This window comes from Vanessa atalanta, chromosome 21 (genome assembly GCF_905147765.1).
Source record: "Vanessa atalanta chromosome 21, ilVanAtal1.2, whole genome shotgun sequence".
Lineage (NCBI taxonomy): Eukaryota > Metazoa > Arthropoda > Insecta > Lepidoptera > Nymphalidae > Vanessa > Vanessa atalanta.
This window is the reverse complement of record NC_061891.1, coordinates 7,448,511-7,462,971: the sequence shown is the minus strand read 5'-3', so window position 1 is coordinate 7,462,971 and position 14,461 is coordinate 7,448,511. Positions and strand designations below refer to the sequence as shown.

The window sequence follows — 14,461 nt, the reverse complement described above, 5'->3', positions numbered from 1 at the left end:
GTTATGTTATAATTTATATATTTATTCAAATATAAAATATTCGTTAATCTATATCCCTGTATACAATTAAGGCGATCCCTTTTGAAGCTAATAAGGGCTTTCATTTACGTTTAAATATAAAAAGAAACGATTAAATGCATTAACATTAATCAAACACTTTATTATGTAAGAAATAAATACATAAGGGTCGTCCCTGCTTATGACAGGGCACACCTGGTGTCACAGACAGACACAACCCCCACTTAATGCCCTTCTTATTATTATTTTGTATCTGTTTTTGAATTGCTTTAATCTGTGGGGGAAGTTTAATTGTGTGACCGCCATTTTGGGTGCACTAAATCCCGTTTGAATTTCGAATTTACAATAAATAGATTTTAGTGTTGAGCTTATGACCGTTATAAGATCGATATAAATTAACATATGAGAAAAACATTTGTTCTAATTAATTATTATTAATTGATGATGAGATTACAACGTTACCTATTCATATAAACAGCACGTTGTGTCATGATTTTTGACGACAAAGCTTATTGACTATGTGCATTTTAGTCTGGTGTTGACATTCATTTAATTCCTTACATAGTAACTTTTACTAGCAATCGAAGTTTGAATTAAAAATATACTTTAGTAAGATTATATAACAGAACAAGAGGTAAAGAGTCGTGTGTAATTCCTCGAATTAGAATGTTATATATTATTAATTAAAGAATTATGAATGTCGTAAATTCTTTTATACATCCCGGTTGTATATAACTTTTTAGAATAATTATTAATTTAACCAAATGAAACCTTACGTATAATAAAGATATGTATCTATTAAGAAGAAACTGTGAATAATTATTATGATTGATGAGAACATTTTATTTAAACTTTGTTCCCTTAGCTTTACTTATGTTTAATTGATATTATCATACAGGTCAGTTTAGTCAGATTATTTTAAGAGTCTAATTGAACGAAGCTGTTGATATTAAAATAGATATTAATCACATACGTCACAATTTATAATACTAGTAAAATTACACATCGCGTCATATGAAAAAAAAGACGTAAAAGGGCTTTAAAAAATAAGCGTGTGTATATTTACACTTAAGGCATATTTTTTCAGGCAACAGGCACAGCAGGCATCCCGTCGTCTTATGGATAAAATTAGGAGCTCATTCAAGCACACTGCTCTATTGTGTATTGATGGAAACACATATAGCAGATTTCCTAACGATGTTTTCCGTCACCACCTAGTACAAGACAATGAAACTCACTGGTATTTGCACGGGTTTCAACACGCAATTTTCAGTAACGATTCACGTGCTTTAGCGAGTGTGCCACATCTGATCAACGATTTTTTAATAAAAGACAATTATACAGAGTTATAGCAAAATCATAATTTATATCAGATATAGTTTAATTATTATAATGACAAGTGTAAAAATGTATATCTTGTTAAAATGTGTACGCCATTAGGGACATTAACATTTAAATATAGAGTGGGTACTATGTACGGGGGCATATTGAAATATGTTATTACATATAAATAAACATCGAGATTATCATTTTACTTTACGAATAATTATAAATATTTATTATAACATAGAAACTCTGTTTATGTTCAAAGATTGTAATGAATAATAACAGCTCGTAAATATCCCACAGGTGGGCAAATGCCTCATCTCAACCTAATGACTAGTGATGAGTACTGTGTTATCGTAGTTAAGATCCTTTTGAAATAAATATTGGCTAATTCGATTCATAAAAATAATAAAAAAAAAAAATGCACCTATTGACATAGAAATACCTTCATGGTAAAAAAATCAACGTTTCAATAAAAAAAAGAAAAATGCACATATCTTTATGCCAAAACGTATTTTATCTGTGGCCCATTCATGATGTCATGTCGTCTGTTTTGCCGTGACATAATTTATGACGATTATCACCAACCACGCCCCTTACTAAACACGTACAAAAAGTTTCTATTGATAAACGACTTAACAAATAACACATCAATTATTTTTAATGGATGTGTCTTTGATTAATTTTGAGTGTATCAATAAAATTGTACCTTTTTTTCCTAGTCGAGAGCAGTTTTCTTCGCATTCAGCCTTATACAAAATCTAAGCTTTTATGCGAAACTATAACAGACAGGCGTTCGGCGATTTTAACATAAAAAGATTAAACCTACTTTTTATGCGTTGTACTTTTTTTGGTAAGATTTAGTCACAGAGGCGACGCAGAAAACTTTATGTCAAAACTTTTATTTAACTCGAAATGTTAGAGTGATGGTTTGCTTAAGTCAAATCTTGCAAGTCGAATTGGATGATATAAGTAAGCGGACGGGCAAATGGAACATCTAATATTATGTGTTCACCACCATAGACATTGTCGCTGTCCGAAATATTAACCATTCCTTACATCCACCAATGCGCTACCAATCTTGTGAACTAAAATGTTATATGCCTTTTACACTGGCTCACTCACCCTTCAAACCGGAACACAATAATACTAAGTATTGCTGTTTGACGGTAGAATACCTGATGATTGGGTGGTACCTACCCAGACGGGCTGACACAAAGCACTACCGTCAACTAACTGTTATCCTACGGAATTAAAATTTTACAAGTCAGTTTCGATAGCAATTTCTTTTTATCCTATATATATAATCCTGGCTCCTAACTGTCAACAGTCCAAACACGAAATTTTGTATGCGCTTTAACTTTAATACGATATTCAGTTCAATAGAAGCTTTTTAATAAATGGTTCGTTTTATTATTAATTTATTTTAAGTATTGGGAATGACATTGTAACTGTAACGTGCTCAATATTTAATTTAGTTATACAGTTAAATCCATGTTTATCTGGTTTCACAATGGCTTCTTGTCAAACTAGGATTTACTTGAACTATTGATTTTTCTTAAGTCCGATTAACATTGTTTTCGAAATGTTTTAAGTGTTGTTGTTTTTTAAAACAATTGTTTTCGATCCGAGCTTAGCTGGCAGCTTTGTTTGAATTACAGCCAACAAATATAACTGTATTTTTTTTAAATTGTATGCTCGGGATAGGTTTTTTTAAATTTATTATATCAAATAGTTACTTATACTTAGGTATAGTTAGTTTTGACTTCTACAGTCTGTAACATATATAGACGTTATAAGCGCAAACAAGAAAAAAAATGCCTTTTTGTAAAATAAAAAAATACGTAAGGGTTTTTTTTTATATAAGTATATATTAGAATTATAGGTGAGCAAGCACAAGGAATAAATAAATCTGCCTTAAGTTTAGTATAACGTTTTGATTATATTTTCTATTTTTAACCTATTCCGATCATTTCACTACCGGCAATACAGATTCTTAGTTCACTAGAAATACAAAGACACTTGAAGTTAACGTAGACAGAAATCGAGTACTTAATCATTAAAATTCCTTCAGCATCGTGACAAAGAAACAACTATTTATCTCCCTCTTACCGACGATTTTCCGGTCTATTTGTCTTTATCTAACGCTTAATGTGACAAGAACGTCGCATGCTCCGTTTGGTCGGGTATGGCGGGCATAATTATATTTTGTTGGCAACATACAAAACGTTTATGGAAGAATCTTGTTGAATAAATTATAATATGAGACACTAGGATACATACTAAATATATACATGAAAGCCTTTATTAACATTTAATATTACTAAATATATTATGCTTTAAATATTAATATATGTCGGCCTAGCATGAAATTTGTATTAAAATTTTATAAAAACTCATAGAAATACAAAAAACAAAAATTATTTAATAATTAAAAAAACAAAAATATGATGTATAACTGGTTCATTAGTGAGGTGGAGGAGAGAGATTTAATTTTTATTTAGTAGAGACATGATTTTGTATATAAGAAAGTACTACAGAGAGATATACATAATCTGTACGATCATTTCAAGACAATCGTATCTGGATAATCGTTTATTTAAACCGACAGCTGCTCGCTTCATTTAATATAAATATAAGTCAAAGAAAAAATCTGCAACATGTATTTCCAAAATTAAATTAAATTATTGAACAGAAATAGTCCTCAAAGGTCAGCCTACATTAACAAACTCGGCAACTTGTTCAAGATACCAGCCAGTAAAAATAAACTCGAACTAAAATTGTTGTTGCCGCGAACGCAAACATTTAGTGCTATTTCCTAACTTCGATCACGACAAAATATATTTATATGGTCTTAGTAATAGAGAACAATTATTGTTTAATTCAAGTTATATCGCTAAGATAATATTGGGATGGTCGACGTATTTCAAAATAATTGAAGTTATCTTTAAAAGATAAATAAAATAAATGTATTTGTTTTGTTGGGTTTTGAAACGAAAACAGCGTAAAAAAACCATTGTTAAGGTTTTAAATTTTTACTCAATTTTAAACTTATTAAATAAATTAAATATTTCTTTAATATTATATATATAGATATGTTTGAATATCTTATTTATTTAAAACCGATTTTTTCGAATGAATAGAACACGTGGAAACTAAAAAAAAGTTTAGTTTCTACGTGTACATTTACACATGTACATTTTAGTATGAACTTCATTTATCTCTGTAATATTCATGTCGTGTTTGTTGCTAAAACTTCAAAATATAGTCATGGGTTCAAAACTGTACTGGGTTTAGAAGAATATGTTCTAAATATTCTTGATGAGAATAAAAAAGTGGCAGTTCCCACCCGTAGGATTTTTACTGATAGACTAATTATAAAAGCAGAATTTTATTTTCATATGTCTATTCTCTTTAGTAATTAACAAATGTCCTATTGTTAAACTTAAGTTTAATTAGAAGTTTGATTCTAGTAATCTTCAAGGAACCACAATACCAGTTGCCAGCCAACTGCCAAGACGGAGTGACAACAACTGCGAACTTTCCAAGCGACGGAGACTTGCCGACTTGTTAGCGTCTTGTTCAGTTGAAAAAATAATTGTATTAAAAGCGAACATTCTATACAATTTGAGTGAGATATTTTGGACTAAATAATCTGTTTATTTAAATTATATTTGCAATATAAATATCGTATTATCGTATTATAATAAATATCGTATTATTATAAATATATAATATCGCATTTTAGACTTCATGGAAAGGACAATAATTTAAGTATTTCTGTGGTATGTTATTTATGTATGATTAGATTTTGGCCTCACTCGCGTTTGAACGAGCAGGGGTTTAAATTTTATTTCGAAATATATACAGCAAAACATAGTCGTCATAAATTTTGCGAACTGAACCCTAATTGCTTATGACGTAACTTATGGCCGTCATAAAAATATTACATATTATTCCAAAGCTGTTGAAGAATTTGTTTTTGAATGTTTTCCAAGTTGATTTGCTTGAACTAAGTAAGTAAGTACTTGAGTAAGTTATAGATAGTTTTAATAATTAAGACACATAATAATAAATAAATAAAATTTGCTTAAAACTTTAGGCCTGTTTACGTTGACATAATTAGACACTTTTGTTTCAGTTAAGTATAGTTGGGTATGAGTTATTGTTTTAAATATAAAATGTATGAAATATTAAAAGTGTGTTATTTACCTTTGTGCGGCATCTTCCAGAAAGCCTCGGCCGCCGTGGTGGGTTCCCGCGGCGGCGCCACCAATCCGCCCACCAGCGTGGTGGCGGCGTGCGCGGGCGCCGGCGCCGCCCGCCCCCAGCCCCCGTGCAGCGCCACCCTGCCTTGCCTATCCCCTGGTAGCCCCCTATGTCTAACAACCCTTTATACTTTTGCCTAATGCACACTCCTTAAATCAAGTATGAAATAAATTTTGATACCAGTAAGGTTTAAATTAGCCTTATATAACCTTGTATCTATTTTTTTTCTTTTAAATTAAGACTTCGCTATCAATACTGAATAACAATGAGCTTAACACTTTAAAGAATGACAAAGGCTATTTGTATACGTCAAGTATCTTCCCAGTAGTGTTTATGCACATTAAAGGAGCACCGTGCGCCGCCGTTGACCTGCGAAAGAAAGGCACCGGTTGTAGAAACTTATTGACCTCAAAGCGGCATTAGACAATCGCATCATCAATTACAATCAAGGCTCGCTTACGCTTCTTTGAAAACTTACAAATATACCGTCCCATTCTATCGTATGTACTCTCCCCCGCGAGTGAAAGAGCCGATCGTTAATTGGTGGATGATGTTGCTGAATCGTGTTAGGAGAGCGCCATCTATTGTTGCATAGTACAAATAGTTAGTGCGTTCGTGAGACGATAATGATCGATGGGTTGGAGTAATGAAGTGAGATCGGCCTGATAGCCAGTTGTACCACCCATCATGTTAGCATCCGAACGGTAGTCGGTGCCGTGTGTCAGTCTGTCGGGAGTACGATAATATGATATTTTTGTTTTACGTACCGCTATTTGTAACTATTTCAAGTTTTTACGTACATATTTATTATATTTTTCTTAATATTTTTTTTAACCTAGTAATTTTATACCTAGTCGGTATAATGGATAGCTTATAATAATCACGAGGCCCTGAATTCAAACTCTGAGTCGAACTGGTAAAAATCAATTCTCCTCCTTGCAAGAAGTTTTCTCGCTCGAGGGTTGTAAGTTAGCAGTGTGTGTTTTTGTCGTATTAGATTCTAAGTTATGGACTGAAGAGTGCATCTGTGTGCACACACACTTATGCACAATAATATATCCTACATAATATTTCCTCATTGTGAATGTCCGCTGTTAGATCTATTGGTAGAACATCATCTTCAATGTTATGTAACAAGATTCGTAAATATATATATTTTGGTGCGCGCATCTGAAAACTTCTACGTCATTAATACTACTTACATCGAGTTCTATGACTAAAGGTCACTTTGTTAGCGTTAATAAGGTCGGTTCTACACACGTTCCTTTGCTTTTTTGTTTATAAGAGTATTTAAATGTTAGGTCCGTTTTAGTCTACCAGTGAGGGACCCAGAAGGTTCTTAAATCTTTTTAGGTACGAGGGTATAGCCAGAACACTGCTCGCAACCGGGCGCTTGTTTTGCTTAAGACGGGGCTGTTAAACGTTGTGTAAAATAAACAGTATTTCATTAACACCAAAATCCAGATGTAACTTTTGTAGCTACAGTAACTCTATGCTATTTCTGGTAATGAACACCTTCGTTTGCTTGTGTAACGTCGGTATTCTTGCATATAACGCAAAGCCGTGTGTATTAGCTTGTATAATAAAAACACAAAATTCCTCCGATAGAATAGGTACTCGCCTAACGACATTATAAATCCAATGGCATTACAAAAGTCACAGGTACTCAAATATACACGTATTTGATCTTTTCAAGTCTCAATCGAATTTCCACTTTGATATATCCCCTTGGAAGTGGGGTACAATGGCCCAGCTCTAAGGGTCGCCTAAATTGAAGACTCACTTTGAATCTAGTCAAAGCGAATGCGTAGTGGATGCCGGCTAACATGAAAAGTCGGTAAAGTATCAGCGAATAGTAAGGCCGTTGCTTTACTGCAAGCGATACGTACTAGAGGCTGAGCTAACGACATTTTGTTTTTGTTTAAACGAACATATATTTCTTTGTTGAATGTGTGTTGTACATTTTTATGACTTCTATTGTTTTATAATTGTTTCTGATTAATCGATTAATTTGTATTTATTTTTGTACGAATAAAAATCATAAAACAATTGAAATCTATTGAACATTTCATCGTTAACAATATTTATTAAGATTTTATTATAGATCTCGTAGAGTTAAATCACTTTTCTCAAAATTCAACTCTTCGTCTAGACACAGTAAATAAATAGAAAAAAAAAAAAAAAAACAAAAGCAAAAAAAATATATAGTCGAGAATAAAACGCCTTACAAAATATTGAGTTAAATTTTTATCAAACGATACGAAAATAACCTTATAATAGTGATGTAACTTTAACTATTCTAATAACGGGCGATATTGATATTTAATAACTAGTACATTAAGTCCATTTCGCTGTGGATACGGTCAATTGATTTCGTATTGAAGATTTGAATAATTGAGACTGGGATAGAAATTGTATAAACTCATTCAGCGCCTGCGCGGTAAGTAGCCTTACAAAACATCAGATAAATTACATTTTTTTGTTCGAATGAACAAATGTTATAATGAACTTTAAGCTAGAATTTATCTAGACTTTTTTTATTGCATCTAACATGTATAAAACTCACACGGTCTTAACTCTGGGTAAAACACAATTAGGTATATACCTACCATCATAGAAAAATATCTTAAATTTGTTATATAAAAGTTGAAACAATACATCTTGTTTCATATAGTTCATTGACCAACGCTTGCTAAAAACATTCGCAGTGCCGAAATAAAACAGTAACGACCTAAAGGGCCTGTACAGTCGACTGCAGAAAAACCTACACCGAAATATCATTTAACTCGGAACTAAAATGATAAATTATTCAAATGTAATATAGTATCTTAATTATCTGTCCACTGTACTCATATCAACATCAACAAATATAATGCATCACCAATCAAACGTCTTCTTTATCTCGCCGATCGCCGGCCCCTTTATGCGTTATCTGCCGGATCGAGTTACTACGGAATTTATAAAACGGGTTTCTAATTAGTATAATTAGCCGGCCATAGATCGTGTTGCGTGTAGATAATGCTAAATGCAAAATTTATATCATCATTCTAGGTGCTAGGTTATTGTTTAAGACTTACATTATCTAGAGTTGCCATTGGTTGGAAGTGAAATTAAAAAATGGTTGAACTTAGAACGTTTTTTTTTTTAAGAATTGGAATTCATAATAATATAATTATTATATGGCTTAGATGAAATAGCAAAGAGTATGTATAACAAAAATTAATTAAAATTAAATAATTTATTTTTTGAGAATTAGCTTTAATTTACCTATAAGATCCGATATTTTAAACACAAATATGATATTAAAAAAAAAAGACATTGGCCATATTGATAAATCAGCAACTTTTTTATGTATTGTTAGTAAGTGGTACAGTCATATAAAAAGCGTTTAAAAAATTACATCGCTGACTGTACTAATACCACACTACAAGAATCGAATTTTAAACTTTTTCAGAAAAGCTTTGTTAACATTTTAAATTTAATGGCTTTGCATCTGTTTTTTGTTTTAATTACTCTATGTTAAGCTGGTGGGTTCCTTGATAAAATTAATTTACGTAATGCGTTGGTAATTAATTACTTACAATATCACAGTTACAAAAAAATGACAGGTCACCTGCAAGAGAAAGCCCACGCCTTTTATTACAATGTTTATTTTTGAATAGCACGGATTTTTTCTAATATGCTTTTGATTTTGAATCTGTAATCGTTTATGACGTAATTGCGTGACTTTATTCTTGATAATGACATAATTAATAGAAGTTTTTTATTTTTATTAAATAAGTAAATTTTTAGTTACCCATTTGGATTTTATAAAATATTAATACATAATATTACAACAACCTTAGGAATTAAATCTTGTTTTATTTTTTTTTATCAATGAATGTTAAACGTCCGTTCCAATATAAAAATAAAAAATGTTTGAGTAATTTTTTTTTTTTTTTATATTTACGTCAAAGATCTTATACGGTAAATATCAACCTACCTCAATACACGTTGGCACTTTAAATAATATTAACTATTCTTTAACCATCAACCTTATATTATAAATTAAAACGTGTCTCATTTTCAATTCAGCAATATAAATATGTAATTAATTTTGGTGGTACTGGACCAGATTGCCCAGCTCTGCCTCTAGTTAAATAAAACCAATAAAGTAAATAATAACCATAGGCCTTCATAACAATTCAAGTTGCGTTTATGAATTTAAGAAAATTAGTTAAGTTGAATGTAATCAAACGATATGCAAAGTTACAGGAATTAAAGTTAAGAACTTTAAACACTCTCGAATAATTTAGTTAATTTTTTGTGTGATTTCATATAATAATGAATTAAGTTCCATAATACCTATATCATCCTTATAATATTTTAGTAAAGTTTTAGTAAAGAAAACAATAAAATTAAAATAAAAAAAAATTGTGAAAAAGGATTTGTATGTATAATATTTCAAGCAAATCTAATAAAAAAAGTGTAAACCACTCTGACGCCTTTAGAGTTTTGATTTCGCGGATTAAGTTACATGGGATAGCTTTTTTTTAATTAAGAGTTTATCTACCAATCCAATCCAAGCACTGCAATATTGTAGTAACAGGGTAATATTTTTTTTACGAAGAAATATATCGTCGGGTAACCTGCAAGTGAAAACTGAAATACTATCACTGTTGGGGTAACTACTCCTCTCCTTTAGAGTAAAAGGTCGGTTTGGAAACTCCACCATGCTGCTTAATTGTGGGTTGGTGGAAACTCATGTGACGCGTTTCCTTGCCATTTTCTTCTGCATTTATTTACTCTGTGGTAGAGCTTTATGCAAACCAGTCTGGGTAACTACCACCCTGTCATCATACATTCAACAGCCTAGCAGTTATACTTAGTATTGTTGTGTTTCAGTTTGAGGGGTAAGTGAAACAGTGTAACTACAAGAGACATAACATCTTAGTTATCAAGATTGGTGGCGCATTGTCGATGTTTGGAATGTTTAATATTTTTTACAGAGTCTATTGACGGTGACCATTTACCATCGAATAGCACATTCGCGTTTCCTCATAAATATTTTATATAAAAAGATAATTAAAACATCACCGGTGTTTACCCGGGTTTGAATCTCCGGACCGCTAATCATTGGGTCATCTCGGCTTAGTTATATCAGCGTAGTAGTGTCAAGTTCTAAGTCTTTTCTTTAAGACAGAGGCACAGATGAAATATATTAACTTTTTTAAATGAAATCTAAAAACGTAATCTTAGTTAAAGATGTATTAAATTAATATAATTAGCCTTAATGCATTTAAATCTAGAATCTATTCGCAGAACTAGTATAAAATGTTTGAAAAAGTGAGTTTCCTCGTAAGTGGCCGTCTGAGCACGTCAAAGGCTAAACTCCGGGCGGAATTTTAAATTTAACCAAGATAATGTTGGCTTGTCGATAACTTGTACGGTAATACGCTTTTTCAGTTAATTTTCTAGAAAACTGTATGCTAGGTAAAAATGGAAAAAAAAATGTAAGGTAAAACTTTCGCTGGTAAAATGTCGATTATTTAAAACTTCTAAAAAATCAACTTACTTATAAGAAGGTTTAACATAGATACACATATAAATTTATAACGTACTATAATATTCAAAATTAAAAAAAAGAATGGGTAATGTTTTTTTTATATGTTCGAAACTAAGCTAAGGTCCAACTTTTTTCGTTCCAACAGAAATCACATCTATACTAATAAAAGAGAGGTATGTTTTTGTAAGGCCTACTTGAAAAAACCTACTTAACCAACACACATAAATGTCTTACCAGAAGATGCAACGCGTATCGGAGAACATTATATAAGAAGCTGTGCCATTTGCTAAACAGGCATCAATTTCCTGTTCTTGGTTGTGTAGATACATCATTACTAAACACACATGTATTTCTAACAACGAACAAACACCCATCGCAGTACATCTAATAGCAAACAAATGAAACAATTTAAAAACGTCTCAAACACATTCCGAGTGTTAAACGCGAGATCTCTTAAGGATCGTATATCTCCTGGTCTCTCACACCTCATTAGTCGCCCGCTTTGATTCAGCGTCGTTAGTCCCAGGTGCCGCTAATGCGCTCTTAAGTGGAACAGATTCTATCGGATTCCTCGCGAGTTTCTTTTCGAATCTATGCAACCTCGTTTTTCGAAACTATTTCTTATATTTGTTTAATATATCATCTGCAATCTTTACGACCTCTTTGCTTAGAATATTTTTTTATTTATATGTGAGTCGATTTACCTTTTAAACTTAAGTTTTTTTAAAGTAAATGTGCAAAGAAAAATTCTTTGTAATATATTTTATTTATTATTTATCGAAAAGGCCTACGTATTAGGGCCGCTTTTATCAACTTGGAGGTGATTAAAAATTACTAAATATTAAAACAAATATAACATCGATTTCCTAGCAAATACAGAACGTAATTGATTAATTGCTCAATCAACATGGTTATACATATAATTTATCACATATAATATAATTATGATAAACTCCTTGGTAATATTTGTCACTACACACTAATAAAAAAACAATCAATTAAAAAAAAATCTAATAAGTAGTTGAATTAAGTACAATTGCTGTGAAAACTTTTTTAAATTTGCGCCTCCGTTTATTTCAAATTTACTATTCGCTCGACTAAGAACATTAACGATACAATCGTAAAGAAAATAAAAAGGGACTCATCGTACAGTCACACAGAAAATTACAGTAGGTTTTTATTTGATACATTTTATGCACAAATTTAAGCTGCGGTTTCATTGCCATCGACCATCATACCTCTTGTCTTTCATTCCGGCATCAAAGCACGCACGTGCGTCATACAAAACATATACCGTTGAGAGTACTCACATTAAGTTGCAAACGTCAAAGTCTCTTCCTTTTGACTGCGTTTAAAAAAATAATGTAGCTCGTTTCCAGTATATAATTAACAGTGTAGTTAAGGCTTTGAATTGTCGAGTGTCATAATGTTTCTTTGATGTTTTTTTTTCTTTTTGGCGCAATCTGATTATGGTCTTTGAAATATTTTTAAAATTCTTTTTTTCTATCGTGTGTTATGCTTTTGTGTTACGAGTGATATTGTACTATCTGTGTATTCTAACTTACATGGTTCTCAATCGTGATCATGTTGGTTATTTATGTACGTTTTAATAATTATAGTTTAATTGTTTCTTTTAAATATGGAATTTATTGTCATCTTAACTAAAGTTCAGTTCAATTTTGCCAGTGCCAAAGGTTTTTTTTTCGATGGCGTAGGTAATCGAAGTAAACTTTAAGTTCCATTTATAATTATAAAAATAAATCTTATATATTATATCTTTTGTGTTAATGTTTAAAAAATAATATTTTCAGAAATAATAATTGATGTAAAATCGGCAAACTATTTACATCGAATTAAAAATAAACTATATAATATTTGAACGATTAATAGGAATATCGACAATTACATATTATGTCAAAAATACAATATTACACAATTGTCTATGACATTTAATAACCTTTTGAAAACAATATTTTTACACGTATAAAAATATTAGAACTTTCTATACTTTTGTAATAAAGTTCAACTGTTTTTTTCCATTACTTTTATAACAGTATAAGATAACTACCTAAATCAACTTTATTCATAGACTAACATTGTAAAATATATTTCTATTTCGTAAATTGTCAATTCGAGGCTTAACCACCGTACCTTTTAACATGTTCCTCGTTCCTTTTATTTAAGAAATACATTAATTTAATTGTGCTTTTATGAGACATTATTGTGTGCATGTATATGTCATATGTGTGCGTAAACATATCTCTCTAGTTTTACTCTCGCATAACAATGAGATTGCAATTCAACGCCACAGGAAAGATCAAATCAGGACCAAAACGACATGTCTTCTTAGACTTGGGAATATACTCTACTGATAAATTATTGCACCGAAAACCCAATAACTTATTGCCTTGATCTGATATTCGTATTACGGACTATGGAATCCACAGCCGTCTGGTGACAAACCATTAGATCGGGGCATCGATGATAATAATGACTTAAACGGCAGATTCATTGACGCATACTCTTACTTTTTATTAATGTTGATATTTGGATTATAAGTGTGTGTACCAAGTGTAACAAGTGTGTATACAATAAATCAGTTTCGGTAGTCTCAAGTTTGAGTTTGATTGAAATTATGAAATATTCTTATCATATCTTAATTCTCGACGCCCTAAAAACTTAAAAAATCGTTTGTGATAATTAAAACATAAAATTACGATACTTTTTTCATCAAGTTGAATAATTAAAAAGGTGTTATATTTAATTTATATTTCAATATAATTTAATTGTCCGGTAGGAGACAACTTTACGTTTCTTGTAGGTAGAATCTACAATGAACTCTCCAACCAGTGATAGTTTTAAATATAATTTTATTTTGTAATATTACGATTCAACTGTGCTTGTACGTAAAAGGTTATATAAGGTTCTTGCTTTACTTACATTGCATGACGTTCTAGTCACTTACATTACAAATATGATAATTCATAATTTTAGAAACTGTTTGAAATTTTCAATGGGAATAATTATTTCAAATCGGAATATTAATAAAGAAAAACTAAATTTACAAATAAACTCTGAATCAATTTATTTTATTTTAGTTATTTAATAAGGTTCACATAGTAAGTAGGTACATTACACCGTTTTAAAAGAAGTGTTACATAGTGGTACTTAATTAATGAGAACTACAAAAAAAGGTATTCATAAATAAATAATGGCCATTAAAGACATCAAATTAATGAATTAAGTAATCGTAATACAAAGTATAAATTTAATAAAAAAAAATATTTCAAAAAACTCATCATA

The 14,461-nt window shown here is 30.9% G+C and overlaps 1 protein-coding gene across 2 annotated transcripts in view; it reads right to left on the bottom strand.

Annotated features, from left to right (window-relative positions):
• The window catches only part of LOC125072298 (paired box protein Pax-6-like), a 49,687-nt gene extending 44,033 nt beyond the window's left edge, over window positions 1-5,654 (bottom strand). For both annotated transcript variants that reach the window (XM_047682871.1, XM_047682872.1), the window contains exon 1: window positions 5,557-5,654. In XM_047682871.1, coding sequence (XP_047538827.1) covers window positions 5,557-5,569 — 13 coding nt within the window. In that variant the 5' untranslated portion in view covers window positions 5,570-5,654. The remainder of the gene's footprint in view (window positions 1-5,556) is intronic.
• Window positions 5,655-14,461: the final 8,807 nt, after the last annotated feature.